Source organism: Mesocricetus auratus, unplaced genomic scaffold (assembly GCF_017639785.1).
Source record: "Mesocricetus auratus isolate SY011 unplaced genomic scaffold, BCM_Maur_2.0 Super-Scaffold_100003, whole genome shotgun sequence".
In the NCBI taxonomy this organism is placed as follows: domain Eukaryota; kingdom Metazoa; phylum Chordata; class Mammalia; order Rodentia; family Cricetidae; genus Mesocricetus; species Mesocricetus auratus.
Window position 1 is genome coordinate 17,967,124 of NW_024429188.1, and position 23,141 is coordinate 17,990,264.

General features: G+C 41.2%; 2 protein-coding genes across 7 annotated transcripts in view; one reads left to right on the forward strand and one right to left on the reverse strand.

Annotated features, from left to right (window-relative positions):
* Positions 1-23,141, reverse strand: part of Ctps2 (CTP synthase 2) — a 122,745-nt gene that overhangs the window by 41,819 nt on the left and 57,785 nt on the right. For all 6 annotated transcript variants that reach the window (XM_040744083.1, XM_005074265.4, XM_040744084.1 and 3 more), the window contains one exon: positions 4,448-4,544. In XM_040744083.1, the coding sequence (XP_040600017.1) occupies positions 4,448-4,544 (97 nt within the window). The remainder of the gene's footprint in view (positions 1-4,447; positions 4,545-23,141) is intronic.
* On the forward strand, positions 16,154-18,585 carry S100g (S100 calcium binding protein G). The gene is made up of 3 exons (XM_005074219.4): positions 16,154-16,300; positions 16,594-16,744; positions 18,373-18,585. The coding sequence occupies exons 2-3, from the start codon at positions 16,610-16,612 to the stop codon at positions 18,475-18,477; spliced, it is 240 nt and encodes a 79-aa protein (XP_005074276.1). The 5' UTR covers positions 16,154-16,300; positions 16,594-16,609; the 3' UTR covers positions 18,478-18,585.

A 23,141-nucleotide genomic window follows, 5' to 3' on the forward strand; every position in this document is an offset into this window, starting at 1 on the left:
TTCAAAGCAAGCCTAAGTAACAGACTCACTGGGGCCAGGGGAGAAGGTGATCTAGTGATCTCATATTTGAGAGGTGGGGGCAGGAGGATCAAGTGTTCAAGGTCTTTGCCTATATAGTGAGTTCCAGAACAGTATGGGCTACAAGAGACCCTGGCTCAAAATTACTCCTTTCCTCCCTCCCTCCCCCCCCCCCCTCTATCTGTGTGCTATGGCTGCTGAGAAAAGGTGGATCAATTTTTTCTAAAGACAAGTTTGTTGACAAGTTATCCAATCACAAGTGGTCAACCTAAGCACATGTACATATAAGTAAACACTAAATGTACTCTCTCTCTCTCTCTCACACACACACACACACACACACATACACACACACACCCCCCCAATAATAATAAAGAAGATGTCATGAATTTGAGGAATGAGGGGTACAAAGGAGAAGCTGGGTTGAGGAGAGGTGAAATGATATAAATACAGCACTCATGCATGAAATTCTCAAAAAATAAAAAATTTTATTTTTAAAACTACATACATACACATACTAAACACTCAAAAAGGCACAAAACCCAGATACATGAAATTATGCTATAATAAAAGAATAGAGATTAAGCATAATAAAGTTCAGAAAAGACCACAGATATACAGAGTCATAAACAGTTTAGAAAAACAGCTGATATGTAATAACCCTTTAAGACAGTTTGACATTAGCCCTTTCATTTAAAGGACCTTCCCCTACTTTGAGACAGGCAGGCCCCAAACCATGTAGCTGTGTATGACCTCAAACACAAAGATCTGCCTCCCTGTGTGCTAGGATTAAAGTCGTGGTGCCAGCACTGCCTGTCCTGACCTTAAATGTATTTTGCCTCTTGCCTCTACCTCCTGAGTGCTGTGATTACTAGTATATATCACCACCAGGAGTCCCTGTTCATTCAACGCAGGGGATAGAACTCGGGGTTTCACACACCATAAGCAAGCATTCTATTAACTGACGTACATTCTCATCTCCTAAAGCCCTTGAAACAAAGCAAACAATCGATCTCAGAGGACACATTCACACAGGATACAGAACAATAGGACACAGAACAAAAACAAGCTCCTGTGAATACCATTCTTATAAACAAAGTAAATGATGACTACCTACCATTGTCCAACTCAGAGGGAATTCAGTTTTCACAACCCTTATTGGATTAACAAGTGACGAAAGAAAAACAGGAATTGTCCCTCAATAGAAAAGTAGTTAGGCTTTGTTCCACTGGAGGGCAATCTTTTATTAAAGAGTTCTTTACTTTCCTGCTTCTCCCTAGTACAAAGCACTGTAAGTACATGCCTACAAATCAAACTGAAATTTAAAAAAATATATATATATATTATAAAAATGATTTCTATCAAAATGGTTAATCATTCGTTGATGGTTGGGTTTTGATTTGTTTTTGACATAGGGTTTCTGTGTGTAGCCCTGGCTGTCCTGGATCTCACTATGCAGATTGGGTTGGCCTTGAACTCACAGAGATCCACCTGCCTCTGCCTCCCAATAGCTAGGATTAGCTGGGCATTGGTGGTTAACGTCTTCAATCCCAGCACTGGAGCCTGAACTAGTCTACAAGAGCTAGTTCCAGGATAGCCTCCAAAGCCACAGAAAAATCCTATCTCAAAAAACAAAACAAAAACCCCCCAATAGTCAGGATTAAAGGTGTAGCTCCAAATGGTAAATTACTTGAGGGATAGGAAACCTTTTGTTTGTTTGTTTGTTTATTGGTTTTTCAAAATAGGTTTCTCTGTGTAACAGTCCTGGCTGTCCTGGAACTCACTCTGTAGACCAGCCTGGCCTTGAACTCAGAGATCTGCCTGCCTCTGCCAGGCTGTTTATATTTTTAAATCTTCTAGATTGCATGTGTGAGTGAGTGTGAGTGAGTGTGTGTGTGTGTGTGTGTGTGTGTGTGTGTGTGTGTGTGTGTGTGTGTGTGTGTGTGTGTGTGTAGGTCAGAGGACAATTTGTGAGTGGCAGCTCTCTCTTTCAACCAGGTGGGTCTCAGGATCAAGCTCAGGTCATCAAGATTGCTGGAAGTGCTTTTGCCCACTGAGTGATCTCTCCAGACTCCTAGACTTAGGAGACACACACACTACCCTCCTCTTGAAAGGAAGTTCATGAATGGGAAACAAAACCATGAAACAGATTCCAGGTGTGCTGACACATACTGAGATGGAATCAGCAGATTGGGACTTCAAAACCTGCCTCAGCTACATTCAGAAAACCAGACCAACCTGAACTACATGATAATGAAACCCAGTGTTGAGATCAGAATATACCCTACTCTATGTTATTCCATATTGTATTAAATGGTTTTTACAGGCTGTGCGCTCTAATTTTATAAGCAGCTTTTAACTCCATTTTGAAGAAGGATGACTACAGCTCCTGGGTGGATCCACAAACTGCATCATCTTTTAGGCTCAAACCATTCAGTACAAATTGATGCACGACTTATTCTGGGAAGCAGAAAGAGAGACAGCCCTCCTATAAGCTTATTGAGGAAACTTAAAACTGTGTGGGCACATGGGTGTATTAAAACCATGTCAGGGAACCAAACTAAGAACTTATCAGACACATTAGATTGTGGAAAGCATAATTCTCTCACCTAGACCATATAAAGTGATGGGCACCTAATACTGCAATGGCATGGCTCCATACCAACCTATCATCTCATACCCAGTGTGTTCATCAAAGGCCAAGGACTCCTTGACTCCTCTTGGTCCTTCACTGTTGATGTTGCCTACTCAGATGCTTGCCCATCGACCTGTTCACTCATCTAGACCTGGATCGGATCCTGACCCATCCATCTGCTTTGTTTCCTGCTCTGGACCCAATTTGACCTTTTCACCTCTCAACCAAATTCTGCAGCTTCACTCCCAATGCTGACTCCAGCAGCTCCACCAGCGGCTTACTCTTGGCATTGGTCTGTTTTGTTAACTTATCTATACAGACTTCTTCAATCCACTCTGAAACTTCTTTGTGGATGGAAGTTTCTGTCTGGTCCCGAAGCTGTTCATTCCCAAATAAACACACAGAGGCTTATATTTAATTATAAACTGTTTGGTCTATGGCTCATGTTTCTTATTGGCTAGGTCTCCCTTAATTATTAACTCATTTCTATTAATCTGTGTATCTCCACATGGTCTTGACTTACGAGTGATGCCCGAGCCTCTTGCTTTCTTAGCAGCTACATGGTGCCTCTCCTTCAACTCTCTGTGTTCCTCTTCCCAGAAATCTCGTAGTTTGGTAGCCCTGCCTATGCTTCCTGCCTGGCTCCATCCTGCCTGTCCATTGGCCAAAACAGCTTTATTCGTCAGACAATAAGAGAAACATATATCACCTCTTCAACTTTGCTGTAGCCTCTTCAACTTGTATTCCTTCTGTAAACCATATATACATATGGAGGTATGCAGATATATTTACTGTGTGCTACATGATATGAGAATTAACATCGGTAATTAAGATTGTCATAAAGGTGCATGGAGAGAGAGCTCAGCAGTAAAGAACACTTGTTGCTCTTGCAGAGGACCCAATGGTTTCCAACACTAACACCAGGCAGTCCATAACCACCTGTAACTCCAGTTCCAATGGATCTGACACCTTCTTCTGGCTTCCAGGGGCACCTGCACTCACACATGCGCATAACCATACACATAATTAAAAACAAATCAGCCCAGCAGTGGGAGAGCACGCCTGTAATCCCAGCACTCAGGAGGCAGAGGCAGTGGAATCTCTGTGAGTTTAAGGTCAGCCTTGTCTACAGAGTGAGTTCCACGACAGTTAGGACTGTTACATAGAGAAACCCAGTCTTGAAAAGAAAAAAAAACAATAATAAATAAATAAAATCTTTAAAAGACTGGGATAAAAACCTTGCATTTACCTCAGCCAAGCTACCAAAGTAGGCATAAGTAAACTTTATGATGGATTTTCACCATTGAAAAATGTTAAACCTTGTTATTCCACAAATGCTAACATTATGGAAAGGTACAAATATGTTCATTTAGGTTTCTGGCATAGCACACTATCACACACTGGCTCAAACAGACAAAAAGGAGACAATGAAAGAGGGAGTCATTTTCAATGTAGGTTCATGAAATCAAAACAAAACTTAAATTTGCATTAATGCCCTTGAGAGAACTTTTGCAGGGACAGGACATAGCATAGCACCCATTATCATTTGATCTCTGGGACACTGTTCAGTGGGTTATTTTGTGCATAAACAATACTCTTTGAAATGAACTTGAATAGGGAGAGAGTGAATGCCTCAAGTGACAGGTCATCAAGAGCAGATGGCTGAGTGAGAGGGTTTCTGGAAAGCTGCTGAAAAGGGTAGTAGGCTTGAACATTCTCCAAGGGATGGGTCTTGGCACAGCCATATGAACCACCCCTCGTGTCTTATAAAAATCAAAACTCTGGGATACTTACTCAGTATGGAATTTTCAGTTGTGAAAACAGTTCGTCTTAATCCCAGTCTCATTGTTCCTCCCAAGTCGCCAGGGTTGTGTTCAGGCATGTCGATTACCTTTAACAAAAATAAATCCAGTTTTACCATCTTGCAAGGATGTAATTTCCCAAATTTCCAGCTTTATTTTTAGAGGAACACTTTGGGGGAAAATATTCCCTAGAGTAGTGTGTCTGATCAGTTCTACCAGGGTTCCTGATAAAAAAGCAGCCACCTGTCACAGCCTTCCTGAATTATATAAATCTCCTACCTCCGGTTCTCATATTTCACTCAATTCAGGGAGCTGAGTATGTAGCCCTGGGTTTGATCCCTAGAACTTTATAGACAGAATGGTGGCACACATCTGTAATTCCAGTGTTAGGGAGGTAGAGGCAAGAGGATCTCTGTGAGTTCATGGCCAGTGCTGGTCTACAGAGCTAGTTCCAGGCAAGCTAGGACTACATGGTAAAGAGAGAGAGGAGAGAGAGGAGAGACGAGGGAGGGAGGGAGGGAGGGAGGGAAGGAGGAAAGGAAGGAAGGAAGGAAGGAAGGAAGGAAGGAAGGAAGGAAGGAAGGAAGGAAGGAAGGAAGGAAGGAAGGAGAAAAGGCAAAAGTCAAGAGAGGAGACTTTGGAAGATAATTCATATAATTAAAGTGCCTTCCATAGAAGCATGAGGACTTGAATTAGATCCTTAGTACCCAATAAAAGTGAGATGTGGTTGCTTACGTGTACATGTTATAGCCCCAGAGATCTCACAGCCAATCATTTTATGAGAAACAATTAGCTCAAAGTTCAGTGAGTAACCTTGTCTCAAAAATAAGAAATCCATTGAGAAAGACACCAGACATCAATCTCTGACCTCCATATGCTGTATACACATGTGTACACATCTACACAAATACATACATATACTAAACACACACATACACACTCCCTGTCCGTCTCCTCTCTCTATTCTTGTACATCCTGTAAGTCAAAAACCTACCCATGTTGCCGACTTCTCCCTCTTCTTCATATCCAATCTCTCAAAGTCCCATTAATTAACCACTCTAGACCACCTTGTCCTAAATGAAACCCTTGTACGCAGTATCAGCTACCCAATACCAAAGAGTCGTGGCCTCTGTCTGTGGCCTTGCACAAGGCCTTTCCTCCTCACTGCCCTTCTCTTAGTAGTCTGCTGCATGCTTCCTTATGAGAAAGGCAGCTGTTACTTTTCCTTACCAGTGTGCTTTTCCAGCCAGCAGAAATGAACTGAAGGAACAAACCGAATCAACAAACCCCAAGAAAACAATTTCAGATTTGTTGAGTCATACCTCAAAAACTCAGAAAGATGTTAATGAATAAAATCTGTTTTCATTAACCTGGTAATTCCTTTTCCTCAGTTCTGTTTTGTTTCATGGCTTTGGGGTTGTTTGGTTTGTTTTTGGTGGTTTTTTTTTAGACAGGGTCTCAATACGTAGCGCTAGCTGTCCTGTAACTCACTCTATAGAACAGGCTGGCTTGAACTCACAGAAATCGGCCTGCCTCTACCTCCAGAGTGCTGGGATTAAAGGCCCGTGCCACCACGTCCAGCCACGTTGTTGTTGTTTTAAGATGTTAGATCAGAAAGCAGTTGGGTAAGTCAACCTATTCTAATGAAATAGCTCAGGTTTCTTAGAGAAGATTGCTTATACTCCCACACACACCCTAAAAGTCACATATTGTTCTAAAGGAATCCGACAACTGAATTTCCTAAAGGAAAAATTAATAAGAAAATATCTGATTTTATTAGTGCCCCAGAAAACTTTGAAGTCATCTGAACCCTGGAACTCAAGCAAGCTCCAAGAGTCACTGAGAGGAAGGGCTGGGGAAGAATGGATTATATCTCTTGTTGGAAGGAGTGCATGATTTCTGAACTGCCCTTAACTACGTCTTCCCTGTCTTTTTTGGCTAGCTAATGAGGCCAAGATTAAGTATTACTGAGTGAAGTGAGAGAAGGCAGCCTCCTGCTTAGGAAGCCAAGCTGCTTATAAATGCCTGCGCTTGTGTATATTTTGTAAGAAAAAGCAGGTAAGTCCACAAGAGCTGCCACAGATTACTAAGTTATATGTCTATTCAGAGCCTCAGGTTCCATTCAAGTTCCACCTCTGATGATAAACTCCCCTAGGTTCTTGTCATAGGTGCACTATCATTCTTCAGTCTACTACCTAGAGTCTTTGAAGTAAATTGCTTTAGTTATCAGTGACTATGGTAATCAAGGAATATATTGGTCTAAACTATTGAGAACAGAGTAAAAAACTAATTAAGAACAGAATGGGAAAACTCCAGAGAGATAGGTCAGCAATTAACAGCAGGTGTTTGTTGCTCTTGCAAAGGACTTAGGTACTGTTCCAGCACCCACATGGTAGCTCACAGCCATCCTTGGCTCCAGTTCCAGATCGGATGCCTTCTTCTGACCTCTGAAGGTATCAGGCATGCATGTGGTGCGCATACATACATGCAGAAAAAACAACCACACACATAAAATATAAATAATAGATAGATAAATAAATAAATAAATGATAGATATGTTTTAAATAGAAAAGGGGGCTAGGTGATGGTGAAGCATGCCTTTAATTCCAGCACTTGGGAGGAGAGGTAGGTGGATTTCTATGAGTTCAAGCCAGCCTGGAAGTTTCAGGACAGTCAAGACTACACAGTGAAACTTATACTAAAATTATCAAAAGAAAATAAAAGGGAGCAGGTGTGGTAGCACACTCCTTTAATCCCAGAACTCAGGAGACAGAGGCAGGCAGATCTGTGAGTTCTGTTCACAGCCTGGTCTACAGAGTGAGTTCCAAGATAGCCATGGCTGTAAAGAGAGACTCTGTCCTGGTCTCCTCTATTCTTACCCCGACTCCAGGATGAGAGATACCATAATAGTTACAGTCATTATAGCTTTGAGAGAGCTGACACTAGTGATATTCCCAGAGATGTACAAGGATAACACCAACTGGAAAACTAAGTAATAGCGGAAAGACTACATTAATAGCCCCTACCTGATGATAAGGTTTATGACTACCTTATGTGACATCCTAGAACCTTCATCCTGTGACTGATGGACGCAGAGACAGATACTCACAACTAAACACTGAACTGACCCCCTGGAACCCAGTAACAGAGATGGAGGAGTGATGAGCAAGGCAGTCAAGACCATGCTGGTGAAACCCACAAAGACAGCTGACTGGACAAGAGGGAGCTCTTGAACCCCAGACAGATGACTAAGAGGCCAACCGGGGACTGATCCAGACTCCATGAATGTAGTGTCAGTGAGGAGGCCTCAGAAATCTCTGGGGCTTTGGGTAGTAAACTAGTGTTCATCATGGCATACAAATGAACTTTGGGAGCCCATTCCACGTGGAGGGATGTTCTCTCAGCCTGGACACATGGGGAAGGGCCTAGGTCCTGCCCTGGATGAAATGACAGACTCTGGATATCCCCCCAAGGAGGGCCTTAACCTCCCTGGGGAGTGATGTGGGGACTGGGCTGGAGGTGGGGGGTGGGGTTGGGCTGGTGGAGGGAGAAGGGGTGAGCTGGGATTGACATTTGAAGCATGCATGTTTCTAATTTAAATAAAATACATACATAAAATAAAAAAGAAAAGAAAAAATGCAAACAGGAATTCATATACCAAATAATCTCAAAGCTAGTTAAATTGCCCAGATTAAAATGAGAGCCTTCCCAGTTCCTTTTCAGGAGCCCACAGATGGGGCCTACATCTGATAAAGACTGCATCACAAGCTGCACATCAATCCCATTTGTAAATACAGATGCAATAGTGAATATCCACCAAGAAAACCAAATGGCTAATGAAAATAACACTCCATACACACATGGCCAACTCAACACCAGGAAATCCAGGCCTGCAATTTCTCACCCCAATAAAACAAAGAATAAAATCACATGAGCTATGTATACTAAAAAAAAAAGGGGAGAGACCTTGTCTCAAAAAGAAGGGAGGGAGGGAGAGAAAAAGATTTTTAAGGACAAGAAGCCTACATAAAGGAGTCTATCTCTAAATTTTAAAATATTTTAAGATAAGGCTATTAAATATTCCTCCTGCACCAAGGGAGATTTGAAAAAGAACAATGTGGTAACAATGATTTAGAAACTTGAAGATACCAGGAGATGGAAGGAGTAGAATTGAGGATGTCAAAGAAAGGGTTAAAGATTGCTGACTTTATTACAGACCTTTTGAAACTGTTAATTCTGTCCACTGTACAATTTTAATGAAACAAGTTAAAGGCATAAATGTATTACTAAGGTCTTATAAGGGGTACCAGTTCACATTGTTCATGCCATGTTCAGAAATAGTTACTGTGACCTTCTCCCGAAATGATAACTAACACATAAGGAAACTGTAGGCTTAAGAGCCATGATGATCCTCTAGCTAGGGGCTGGTGAGACGCCTCAGTGAATAAAGATACTTGCCTAAGGATCTGAGTTCAATTCCCAGAACCCACATGGTGGAAGGATAAAACACATTGCCACAGATTGTTCTCTGACCTATACTAGTCACTATGGCACATGCGCATGATTTTTTTAATGTGCTAGCTAGAAGAGTTGCAACAGTGTGACTTATCTCCAAGAGATACCCACTGGTACAAAAGTAGCACAAACGTTATGAAAGTAACAAATCACTTTTTATTGGATTTATGGCTCACTCCATGATATGGGAACTTTACCTGACACTTTTAATGAGGCCAAGAACCTGGGACTAGATAGGTCATGGGCCGGAGGGAAAACCTACTACTATTATTCAGCTAAATAAACATAGTAGCAAAACAACTTTTCAAAAAATTTTAAATATGTATGTATGTATGTATGTATGTATGTATGTATGTATGTATGTATGTATGGGTGGTTTTTTTGAGACAAGGTTTCTCTGTGTAGATCTGACTGTCCTGGAACTTGCTCTGTAGACCAGGCTGACCTATAAGTCACAGAGATCCGCCTGCCTCTGCCTCCCGAGTGCTGGGATTAAAGATGTGTGTCATCACCACCTAGCTCTGAAACAATTTCTAAGGACATATTGCTATACCCACAGATCAGAGCATCACTCAACCCTCGTCAGAGAAGCTTCTTTCTGTAGGAGGTAATTAACACAGAGACCAACAACTGATCAATACACAGAGAGTGAGAAACTTTGTACCACAGTGGTGTTCAACCCTTCTAACAATGTGACCCTTTCTTTAATAAATAAAGTTCTTCATGTTGTGGTGACCGCCAGCCATACAATTATTTTTATTGCTATTTCATAACTAATTTTTGCTACTGTGATGAATCATAAAATAAATATCTGTGTTTTCCAGTGATCTTAGGTGATCCCTATGTAAGGGTCATTTGACCCCCAAGGAGGTTATGACCCACAGGCTGAAAGCCATTGTTGCAGCACTTAGCCCAAAATGAGATGCTTTTATCATGCCCTCCCTGGAAACCCTCAAGGAACTATGGAGAAGGCAGAAGGATTATAAGAGCCAAAGGTGGTGGATAACTCCAAGGAAACAGCATTTTCCAGGCACAACAGGGCAGAGGTACATAAGAACTCAGAGATTGTGACAGCATACACAAAACCTGCACAAATTTCAAGGCAGATAAAAGCCCAGCCTGGAAAAGACAATGTCAACATAAAGTCCCATCCCTAACCAAGAAGCTACTTGTAATTGATAGGTACTAGGAGAGGGAAAATCTGTATTCTCCAATGGAGTGACACTGGTTATATCAACCATATTCCAGAGCAGGCCTAATACTCAGGAGTAGTTGGTCAACATAAAATGGACTCCATGTTTGTGTCTGTGCTTTTTGTTTGTTTTAAGAGAGAACATCAATCTGCGTGGAAGGGACAATTTGATGGAGGGGAAAGAATAGGATCAAAATATTATATGAAGTTTTCAAAGAAAAAAATTACATTTTTAAAAGTGTGCTAGCTAGAAGAGAATATGAAGGTGGGGGTGTGGGAAGGAGGATTTGAGTTGGATGTGATCAAGATGTTTTATATATATATATATATATGAAATTGTAAAAATACTCTAAAGAAGATGTGATAGCTAACACAGGTGTCCGTGGAAAATAAAGATGTTGGAGATGAGAGAACAAGGGAACAGATCCCAAGTCGAAATGACACCCAGAAAGCAGGGAAAAGAGAAAAATACAATGAGAACTGCAAAAGAGTCACCAAGAGGAATGGATCAGGAAAGGTCTCTCTGGGCCTGGTTCAGAAGGCCTTATCCAGAGACACACAGAATGACATCAGCTGGGAGCAAGCATGCAGAAGCCACTCTGGAAAGGGAAGGCTGGGGAAGCTTGTACAGAGAACACAGTGACTCAGTCCTCAGACAAGGAGGACTAAACATGGTAGCTGGGAGCCTGGGATGTAACTCAGTTGGTAGGCTACTTGCCTAGCATGCAGGATTCACTGTGTTTGAGCCCCAGCACCACAAAACAGGGCATGGCTGTACTATATAGCAAGTTCAAGACCCACCTGAGCTACATGAGACCCTGTTTCACAAAAAGATAAAATGAGGAGGGAGGGAATGTCAAGTGATGGCCTCTCAATTTATACAAGCAATCTAATTAGGCAAAAAAAAACAGGCCCAAAAAGCTTAAGAGAGGAGAACAACATGATTTGACAGCATGCTAATTTTATCACTGTCAAATGGTTAGTGAACCCCAAGTGCCTTTATATTTATCCCCAACGTTTCCAAAATAACACAGCTTTTGCAAAACCATTTCCTTGACCCCACAATTGACTGTGATCTGACCCACACATTCTGTCCTTTCTTGGAACATAGCTTTATGGCATACAAAAAATAAAAAGATCAATAAGTTATAAGGCTTTGGAAGACATAAAGCACCACACAAGAATAACTATGGCACTAATTAACTTTGATTGAGATATTCTGCAACCTCGATAAAAGTGTAATGAGTTCAAGCCCTTTAGCATCCCAGGGTACCTTAAACCAAGTGTATGGAAGTCCGAGTCACTTATCAGTGATGAAATTCCTTAATGACAGTGTGTATGGGGCCTTCCTGACTGCTTCCTGGGAACTGGTTCCTTGTCTGAATATTTCACTTGGATAAAACAGGAACACCTACTCCTAGAAGACCCTTTCCACCCTCCTCCTTGTCTTCTTCATTAAAAAATACATTTATTTATAGTGTGGTTGGGGGTGCTTGGGTGCCACAGAGTGTGTGTAGAGGTAGGAGGACAACTTTCAGGAGCTGTTCTCTCCTTCCACCAGGGACAAGGCTCAAGTCATAAGGCTTAGCAGCATGCACCCCTCCAGAGATGTTCATATTCTTAGACTCTAAGAACCCGTGGACCTTTTGTGACATAATAATTTACAAATGTAGTTATGTTAAATTTCTTGGAGGTAGGAGGGGGGCTTTCTTGCTCTTTCATGACAAGGCAAAAGGCATCACATAGGGTGGGGAGAAGAGAGGCAGGCTGAACTTCCCATTTCTAAGGAATTCACCCCTGGCAAAGATGTTTATTCTGGGTTATGAGAATGAACCCACATAATAATTTGAGACCTTAAAAGAGGAATGAAGAACAGAATCAGCTGTGAAATTATAGCAAAGCAAATATTACAGACAGACTAGATGATGCTAAGCTTCTGACTTTCAGGATAGAGGGTATATCCATGAACAAGAAGCCTTTAGAAGGTGAAAAACTAAGCAGTCTCTCCTGTAACTTCAGAAGGAACACATCCAGTCAACTCACTTTAAACTTCTGACCTACAAGTACAAAAGGGAGCAAGTTTGTGGTTTTCCCAGATACTGTGTTGGTAAGAACTTATTAAAGCAGCAACAGGAATCCAATGCTGTCCTTTTTGTACATCTATACACAGACCAAAGGGAACAGTATCCATTTCATAGTGTTGCTACAATGATTTCAGGAGGCTGTAGAAGTTGAGTGCCCATAGTATAAAAATGAAACAAAACAAAAACAAAACAAAAGCCGTCAGTAAGTATTGGCTCCTATGTGGAGGCCTCTGGGAACTCAGAACTGAAGACTAGCACAGGCAGGAGTTGCACATCCCAGGCAAAGGCTGAAAGTAGAAAAGAAAACCAACTCTGATGGTCCAGGGAGGGCAGGCACCACATAAAGACCAAGTAAGGGACTGGTATGCTGTCACTTCTGGGGACAACTAAAATTAAGTTACCCTTTTAAATAACTAAAATTAGTTCCTTAGAAAGGACGATGAGTTCAGGGCATTTTAAATTTCAAAGTCAAAGAAAACATACAATAGCATTTCACATCCACCTGTTTTGTGGGGACTTGGTCATTGATAACAGTAATACAATTAGTAAAACAAAAGGATTTTTTTAAAGATAGGTCTCATGTAGCCCAGGTTGGCATCAAACTCCCTATATGTAGCAGAGGAGGACCTTCAACTTCTCATTCCCCTTCCTACACCTCCTAAGTGCTAAGATTACAGGTGTGCACCATGTAGCCCAAAAGCCATTTAAGCTACACATCGCTCATTTCAAAGGAAGATTTCTGCTTAAAGTGGCCCAGTGCTGCCTGTCAGAACTCAGGCTTCTAACAAATGCTAATAAAACCTAAAAAACACCCCGTACGTCTTCTCATACTTTCGCATGCTCATCTCCTCCAGTGGTATTTACCTTTATCTTAGCACAAGGGTAACCCAGCAGCTAGAAACGCAAAACCCACTAATCGTCTCATGAAACATTAACTAACAACGTATATGGAAACATGCCATAAACTCAGGGTGTGTTCAAAAGACTGTGTTTTGAAATAAGAGAAAAGCAAAGAATGACAGGTACAAGGTTGGTAATGGAAAAATAGAGAGGCAAAGGTTAAGTAGCACCTCTCTGTTGAATTGCTTGATCTTTGAACAGACTTAATTTTTTTACCCCCTCAGGAAGACTCTGGGACACCTGTGGGTTCTGTAACCATGTTATTCTACTCAAACTCAATAGGATGGGATGGCTGAAGAAAAAAATGTCTTTGGGCTAGGTATGTAGCTCTGTTGGTAGAGTGCTTTCTTAGCATGCATGAAGCCCTGGGTTCCATCCCCAGCACCACATAAAGTAGACAGGGTCTATACTACTTTAACCCCAATCATTAGAACTCATGTAGTATGTATTTGTTCTACTTTTACACATCATATATGCCACATGATGTGGAGAAAGTGTGTTATATAAAACATCTTCATAGGATCTACTGGTATTTGGATTACATGTAGTGACTAAAATCATTTTTTCAATATAGGCCCAAGAAATAGGCACCAATTCCCATCAGTTTTAGCTCCAGAAGGATCATTTGAGAAAACAGTTGAGGAAACTGAAATATGCTGTGATAACACCACTGAGGTTCTATAGAAAAAAAAGTTCTTGTCATTAGGATACACAGGCTGAAGTATTTGCAGGAAACCAGTGAGACTCCACAACTTATTCTCAAATGATTGATGAGGAGGAAAGCATTGGTCCAGAAAAAGGGAAGGCACGTGTGGAAATGGTAACAGGTAGGGAATAATCAAAAGGTACACTTCTGATTATTCCTGTCACTTTGCTTTAGATGTAAAACAAAACAAAACAAAACAAAAAACCTTAAAGATGCCGGAGTGAGGCAATCAATCAGAAGGACTGAGATAGAAGGACCAGGAAGGAGTTCAAGGGTAGCCTGAACTACATTGTGAGTTGGGCTAAACAAAAAGATACCATCTCAAAAACCAACAGCGACAAAAAAAGACCTTGTAGGAAAAACTATAGTTCTTACTACGATTAGTCACAAAAGCTCACTTCCTCCCAAGACTAGAATTTACATGTAAAACAAGCAAACAAAAGCACTGGAAATTTTCTAAAACCTTAAAAAAACACTACCAAAATCAGAATATTATTGTGTAAAACCATCCACTAAAAACAATGCCAGTTGGACATGGTAGCCCACACCTGCAATCCCAGCACTGCTGAGGAAGAGGCAGAAGGATCGGGAATTCAAGGCTATCCTTGGCCAGACTGAGCCTCATGAGAGACCTGGCTCCAAAACTAAACAAACAAATAAGGAGTTTGGAGATAGAACTCAGTGTGTAAGAGCACTTGTGCATAAGCACAAGGATCTGAGTTTGGATCTCAACACCCATGCAATAGGTCAGGCCTTGCTGTGTGTGTGCCTGTACCCCCAGCACTACGGGGGTGGGAAGCAGATAAGGGCTTCACTAGGTTTGCTGGCTATCAACCCAGATCAGGTTCTGTGAGAGACCCTATCTCAAGGGAATAAGGTGGAAGTCTGATATACCAGGACACCTGACACCCCACACAACTGTATAACACATTGTACACATGTATATACTACACTCATACACATGTGTATAAATACACACACAATAGATAGACCTACCTACCACCTACTGACAGGCTTACCTACAATGCCAGTAACTCCAATGAGTGGGTTAATACCTAAAGCTAGATAAACTGCAAGAAAACACCCAAAACCTACAGAATGATAAATGCTCAGTATTGACCAGAAGCGTCTAACCAACACCATAGCATTTTTTTGTTCTCCAATGTAAGTAAGGCCCTAGAGTTTTAGAGGTGAAAATCATTTGGGAAAAGTACAGTCCAATATTTCAAACCTGAATTTGTAGGTAGTATACTGCAGGTCAGAGAAACTTTTAAGTATCCAAGTGTTTAAAAGCTGTTGAAGCGATTTTGGAGTCAATCTGGAACCCCTACCTGTGACTTATAATCAGCATTACAGTAATGTCCCCAAGAAATGTCCTAGTTATTTCATGGACCTCTTTCCAGAAAAAGATCAATTTCATCTCTAATATCAAATCCTGGCTATTTGAAAGATTCCAAAACAGTTCCAATTGTTTAAGTGTAAGTTGAATGTTTTCACAAGTTTTAGAATGATTTAGCAAAATATATTTTTCTACAAACAGGAGAAATATAGCCAGGTATGGTGGCATGCACTGTTAATTCCAACATGGGAGGCAGGAGGCAGATCTCTATGAGTTCAAGGCTACCTTGGTCTATATAGCAAGCTCCAGGGCAGCCAGGAGTGAGAGGCAGGAGGAAAGAAGGGAGAAACGGAGAAGGAGGGAGAAAATGAGGAATGTGAGTATAAAGAAACAAACAAGCAGAGATAGGAACAATAATCGAAAAGATTAAAAAAGGCATGTTACTCAAAAATCTTACTTTGCCAAATAAAATCAGAAGATTTTATCTATCTTCCCTTTTGTTTTTTGTTTATTTCTTTCTTTCTTTCTTTGTTTGTTTGTTTTTTGAGACAGGGCTTCTCTATGTAGCCCTAGCTGTTCTGGAACTAGCTCTGTAGACCAAGCTGGCTTCAAACTCACAGAAATCTGCCTGTCTCTGCCTTCTGTGTGCTGGGATTAAAGGCCTGAACCACCACTGCCTGGCCCAATTCTGTACCTTTAAAAGCTGTGTAATACTATCCCTCTGTGACAGAATATTTTTTCTGCATAAGAAATTTTTTTCAAGCCTAACTCTGCAATCCCACTGCTTTCAGAAATGTGAGCTGTGAGCAAGATCAAAATGCTATATTGGAGGGACAATTATTCTAAGGAAAAGAAAATCCAGGTTTTACTCTTGGGACCCTGAACCATTAAGCAACTGTTGACACAGCTCTTTACTGGAGATTGCCCTTAATTGAGAGTCTTAAGCTTGGTTTCAGAAACCATTAATCATTACCCTTAAATAGCAAGCAAAGGGGAATTTCCTAATCAGGTGATGTGCCTGTAAAGAATATAAGAGAGGAGCTCCTCCTCAGCTCGTCATCCGCTTATCACCTGTTGCCCTCTGACTCCTCCAGTGCCTGCACTACCGGGTAAGCAGCTCAGCGTGATCACACCCGCTAGCCTCTAGGGTACTGGGGTACGGGAGTGGAGGTGTGGAACCCAGGGCTTCCAGCAGGCTAAGCAAGCGCTCTACTAACAGCTAAGTTCCCTAGCCCCTAACTTGATTATTTTTAAAATGCGCTAAGAGCTAATAACGCTGATCCCATCTACCTCTCTTCTCTCCCTTCTCCTTTTTCTCCCCTTGTCTTTCCCAATTCTGGGGCGGGGAATAAAACCCTGAAAGTTCCATTGCTGCTTTTTGGTAAATCTGTTTTCTTCCCAGTTTATAGGACAGCAGAATGAGTACTCAGAAGTCTCCCGAAGAAATGAAGAGCATTTTCCAAAAATATGCAGCCAAAGAAGGTGATCCAAACCAGCTATCAAAGGAGGAGCTGAAGCTGCTGATCCAGGCAGAATTCCCCAGTCTCCTGAAGGTGAGTGCACGCCCGAGCAATCAGAGGCCTCTGCCTTGTGCTGGGAGAGGAGCATAGCTGAGGGCCTAGGTCTGCTGGCTGTCTGGGAAATACTAACCACAGCCCTGTGGGTATAAGGTCACCTACAACCCAGGGCCTAGCAAAGACTAAACAGGCACTCTACCACTGAGCTACAGCGAAATTCATATGACTTTTGTTTTTAGAACACACACACACAAAGCTGAAAACATTAACATTATAATCTGGTATTTCTTCATTTTCTTATAATAATTCACAGTAACTTTGTGTATGTGTTGCTGGGACTTGAACCCAAGACCTCCCACATGCATGTGGAAAGTATATATAAATAACAGTAAAGTATATATACATAACAGTAAAGTATATATACATAACACAATTGAACTGTCCACATAAAACGGCTAGATGAGGGACTGGAAAGATGGCTCAGCAGTTAGGAGCATTTACTACTATTTCAGAGAACCCAGATTTGGTTCTAAGTAGGCACATGGCTGCTCACACCATCTGTAACTCTGGTTTCAGGGGATCCAATGCCCTCTTCTTGCTTCTGTAGGCACCAAACACACATGGCACATATTCATACATGCAGACAAAACACATACCCATATAATTTTCTTTAAATCTTTAAAAATAAATAAATCTTTTTTAAATGGTTACATGATAAATTATCAGAATTTTATCATTTTTGAAACAGGGTCTATGTAGTGCAGGCTGAGCTAAAACTCACTGTGCAGTCCAAGTTAACCTCAAACTCAATGCAATCCTCCAGTGTCTGCCTTTTAAGTAGTTGGGATTACGGGCTTGAGCTACCAGGTCTAATTTGAAGAATGTTTTTAGAATTTAATAAAGAATTTAAGATCTCTTCCAGGACAGCCAGGGCTACACAGACAAATACTGCCTCAAAAACAAAAATAAAGCTTAGATCTTATAAAATAAATCAAAATGCAGATTACAACTATTAAATAATAATAATAATAAATGTGCTATATAGTGCTAAAATTTTATAAAGAGTCAAGGAGCTGGAGAGATGGCTCAGTATTTAAGAGCACATGACGCTCTTTCCAAAAGACATGGACTCAGATCTCAGCACTCATGTCAGGTAACTCACAAACCACCTGTAGCTCCAGAGGACCTGATGCTATTTAATGGCCTCTGAAGGCAACTGCAGTCACATGTACATGCCCACAGACAGATGCACACACATACACACAAGTAAAGTATTTTAAATGGGGGAAGGGCAAGTATTGTGGTGCACTCACTCATTTGATCTCAGAACTCTGCAGGCAGAAGCAGGAGGATCTCTGATGAGTTCAAGGCTAGTCTGATCTACATAGTGGGTTTCAGGCTAGTCAGGGATACATAATAAGGCTCTGTCTCAAAGATAAAATAAAATAAAAAAGAAAGATAGGACGCAGTTATGTGACATAAAACCACAATTACAGCTGAAGCTGACTTCACCACACCTATCATCACATTGTCACTGGCATGTGACTAAAACCTAGGCTGCCTCCTTGGAAGGAAAATCTAGTTTCTCTAATTTCAGAGATGTGCTGCAGCATCCTGTCTAACTTTTTTCCTTCCCCTATTCCACTCTTTTTGTCTAAAACCAGGGTTCAAGTACTCTAGACAATCTCTTTGCAGAGCTGGATAAGAACGGCGATGGAGAAGTTAGTTTCGAAGAATTCCAAGCATTGCTCAAGAAGATATCACAATGAAGAAGCCATTAAGAAGCCCCATCACCAGCTACTGATTAAATCCTTTGCAATCATAAAGATCTAGCTGTGAGATCAATATACTGTTAATAAAGTAAATTTGAGACATGACTTACTTGTCAAGTACTGACTCTGGATAACTTAGATTTTAAAGTAACCTTAGCCTGATGCAACTACTTTATTTTCCTGAATTTTTTACTTCTTTTACATTTAATTGTCTAGTGTGTGTTTATTGCACACATGTACATGTGAGCAAATGCATGCACCAGCAGGTTACAGTACATGTGTGGAGGTCAGAAGATAACATGGAGAGCATGTGTGACTAGGGGATCAAACTCTGGTTTATCAGATTTGGTGATAAGTACCTTTTCCTTCCTGAGCCATCTTATTGCCTGATTCACCTACCTTCGAGAGATTAAAAAAACTCATCAGACCCTATTTAAATTTCATAGGTCATACACACCAAAATAAAACTTGAAATTAGAAGAGACATTGGAAAGATGATGAGTTTCAGTGGGAGAAGGAATTGAGGGAGACAGATTACTGGGGGTAAAAAGGACTAAAAATCACCACATACATGTATAGAGCCATCAACGAATAAAAATTTGGGGGGGTTGGTTTTTGCTTTTTTGTTGGTTTTTTTTAGAGACAGGGTTTCTCTGTGTGGCTCCTGCTGTCCTGAAACTCATTCTGTAGACCAGGTTGGCCTTGAACTCACAGAGATCTGCCTGCTTTTGCCTTCCAAGTGCTGGGATTAAAGGCATGCATAATTATGCTCACCTTTTTATTTTAAAAGTAAAAATTTTAAATATATATGCCAAGTATGGTGGCTCATGCTTGTAATTTTAGCACTTGGGAGGTGGAAGTAAAAGGATTGAGTTCAAGGTCATACCCAGCTACACAGAGCTACAAGAGATACAATCTTACAAAAAGTTTCCTTGTGGTTTTTTTTTAAGATTTTTAAATTTTTTCTTTTGTGTATTTGCCTACATGTGCGCGCTTTGTACCATGCCTGTGGATGACAGAAAAGGGCATCAGCTCACCCGATACTGGAGCTACAGACAGAAATGAACTGCTGTGAGGGTGGTTGGAACTGGACCTGCGTCCTCTGCAAAAGCAGCAAATACTTTTAACCTCCAAGCCATCTCTCCAGCCCCTTACAAAAAGACTTGTTAAAATGAGGCTAGGCACATGTGAGTGGCTCAAATTAGATTTAACAAATATGTATGAAGGTGGGAAGGAGACACTTTGGGGGGTGAGGTTATAGGGAAAGTTGGAGGGTGGGTATGATCAAGACACAATGTCATATACATACACAAAATGTATATGAATAGTCAGTAGATTTTTACTTTTTTAAAATAAGCATAAGGCTGGAGACAGCTTAGAGGTTAAGAGTACTTGCTGCTCTTGCAGAGGACCAAATTTAGTTTCCAGAATCCACATGGTGGCTCACAAACATCTGTAACTCCAGTTCCAGGGTATCTGACACCCTCTCTGGTGCATGTGGGTACCAGTAACACATGGTAGTGCACATATATACACACAGGCAAACCATTCATACATATTAAAAGGTAAACAAGAATAAAAAAACTTTGCTCGATACATAAATATTTATAGGGCAAAATGGGGCTAAGGATATAATGTAACAGACTATTAGGGATTGTTAGCCTACCATGCATAAGACCCTGGGTTCTATCTGTAGCACCATCAAAATTAAAAAGCAGGGTAAATGCCAAATAAAATGAATAGTACATGTCTTTAATCCCAGCACTGGGATGCAAAGGTAGGTGGCTCTCCCTGTGGGTCTGAGCCTCAGAGCCATCTAGGGCTACAAGGTTGAACCCTGTCTCAAAAATAATAAAATAAAAATCCCAAAGAGGCTAAAGAATAATTAAGAGTGTATATTACTGCCGGACATTGGTGGCACACACCTTTAATCCCAGAGACAAATGGATATTTGTGAGTTTGAGGCAAGCCTTCAAAACATGATGCTTGACTCCAGTGAAGGGTTAACCCAATGAACTTGAAAATGTAAGTTTGGGGGCTCAGATAGTTCAGTCAGTAGAAAGCTTACTTTGCAAGTACAAGGACTGGAGTTTGATCCTCAGAACTCATGTTAAAAAAAGAAAAGAAAAATGAAAGAGGCCGATGTAGGGACACACTTGTAATCCTACTGCTGGGGAGGCAGAGCGATAGCTCTCTGGACTCACTGGCCAGCAAGCCTAGACTACTGGGTAAGTTCCAGGCTAATAACAGACTCTGTGTCAACAAAAAATAAGTAGACAAAACCTGAGGAACGCTCAAGGTTGTATTCTGGCCTCCGCAATAGGGTCTGTGAATGCACACAAATGTAAACACACACAAGTATAAGCTGGGTATGGCCATCAAGTTAGCTGCAGTCATATTCCTAGTAGACCTAAGGTGACTAGTGGATCCCACACCTACCTAGTCTGTGCCTCTAGAGAATGGGTAGGAGGACACAGGCTAGACAGAGACAAGCTCATCTCTGGGGAATTTAGTGGCAATTGTCTTTACGATGGAAGCCCCAGTTTGTATAAAGATCTGTTAATAACATACAGCATGGGTGCTTACATTGCACCAGGCACAAAATGAGTAGGGCTTCATGACTTGGCAGGGAAATGGAGGAAATACATTCAGTTCTGCTTGGATATGTCCTAAAATATAGAATCTCAGCTGGTGATACATACCTTTAATCCTAGCAGTTAGAAGGCTAAGGTGGGTGAATCTAGAAGTGAGGTCAACTAGAGCTACACTGTAAAACCTCATCTCAAACCAAACAAAAAAACCGGCGTACACACTAGAAATTAACACTCTGCTTCCTGAGAAATCAATGTGACCAGATGCCTTCTGCTCATATTTTCATACCTTCCTCTCACTCTTTCATGCCTTCCTGACACAATGGAATGTACCCCCTCAAACTGGAAAGCAACATATATCCTTCTTCCCTTAATGCGGCCTCTTGTCATGTATTAGTCTCAACACAGAGAAATGTAACCAAGACAGTTAGGTAATTACACATTAGAAGACACTGGGCAGATGGGGGGAGGGATGAGAGATCTGATTCTCACTTGGTATCTTACTTTGATTGCACTTTTGAACTATCAAAAAGAAAACAGAGGGAGGCGATGAGATTGCTCAGCAGGTCATGACTCTTAAGCCTGATGCCCCGAGTTTGAGCCCCCAGGACCCATATGATGAAAAAAGAACTTCTGCAAGTTGTCCTCTGACCTTCATCTGTGTCATGGGGTATGCATGCAAGCACGTACACAGGTACATGCACAAAATAAATGTTTAAAACTATACTCTTCAATTAAAAGAGAGTAATTTTAACTGCTGAGTCACTGATTTTCACAATAGCCTCTCTGCCCTCCATCCTTCCAACAGTCAGAAAATAAAACGATCTTAACTTTGAGAGTAAAATATACTTGTGATTTTATGATTTCAGAAGTTTCCTCAATAATCAGATGACTAAATTATGTGTTGTATATTCAAAAAACTAAGCAAATACTGGAAACACTTGCTGCCAAGCCTAATGACCTGGGCTCAATCGCCAGGACCCATATGGTGGAGGGAGGGAACTGACTACTTACTCTCACACTCACATAAACGCAACAAATCGACAGACAGGCAAGTAGATAGGTAGGTAGACTGGTTGTTGGTTGACTGACTAATAGAAAATGAAGAGAAGAAAAGCAAAAGAAAAGCAAACAACAGTTTTTAAAAAAAGAAACAACCTAGACAGAAAATCATTGAAGAAATCTCTTAAAATGTGTGATTAGGCCGGGCATTGGTGGCGCACGCCTTTAATCCCAGTACTCGGGAGGCAGAGGCAGGTGGATCTGGGTGAGTTCAAGGACAGCCTGACTACAGAGAAAGTTCCAGGACAGCCTCCAAAACAATACAGAGAAACTCGAAAAGCAAAAAAAAATGTGTGATTAGGACCCAGGTGGTGGTGGAGTACGACACAACTTTGATCACAGCACTCAGAAAGCAAAGGCAGGCAGATCTCTGTGAGTTCAAGACCAATCTGATCTACAAAGGAAGTTCCAGGACAGCCAAGGTTACACAGCAAAACCCTGCCTCAAAACAACAATAACAATAACAATAATAATAATAAAAGATTCTTAAAAAGTAACTTCTAATCCTTCCACCAAGAAATAGAGCAGCATGTCTAGGTATGTACCTGTGCTGGCTAGTTTTATGTCAACTTGACATAAGCTAGAGTCATTTGGGAAAAGGGAACCCAATTGAGAAAATGCCCCCACCAGATTAACGTGCAGATAAGCCTGTGGGCATTTTCTTAATCAGTGATTAATGTGGGAGGTCCCAAACCATTATGAGTGGTGCTATGCTTGGGCAGGTGGTTGTGGGCAAGCCATGGGGAGCAAGCCAGTAAGTAGTAATTTTCTCTTCTGCAGCCTCTGCCTCAGTTTCTGCCTCCAGGTTCCTACCTTGAGTTCCTGACCTAATGTCCATGGATAATAGACTAGGTAAAATACCCCCTCCCAAGTTGGTTTTGGTAATGGTGTTTTATCACAACAATGGTAAAGTATTTTTGTTGCACCACAAAAGCTGGGGATAGAACGCTGAGCATTTCACATGCTAAGAAAGCACGCTGTACCACTAAGCCACATCCACAGCCCTGA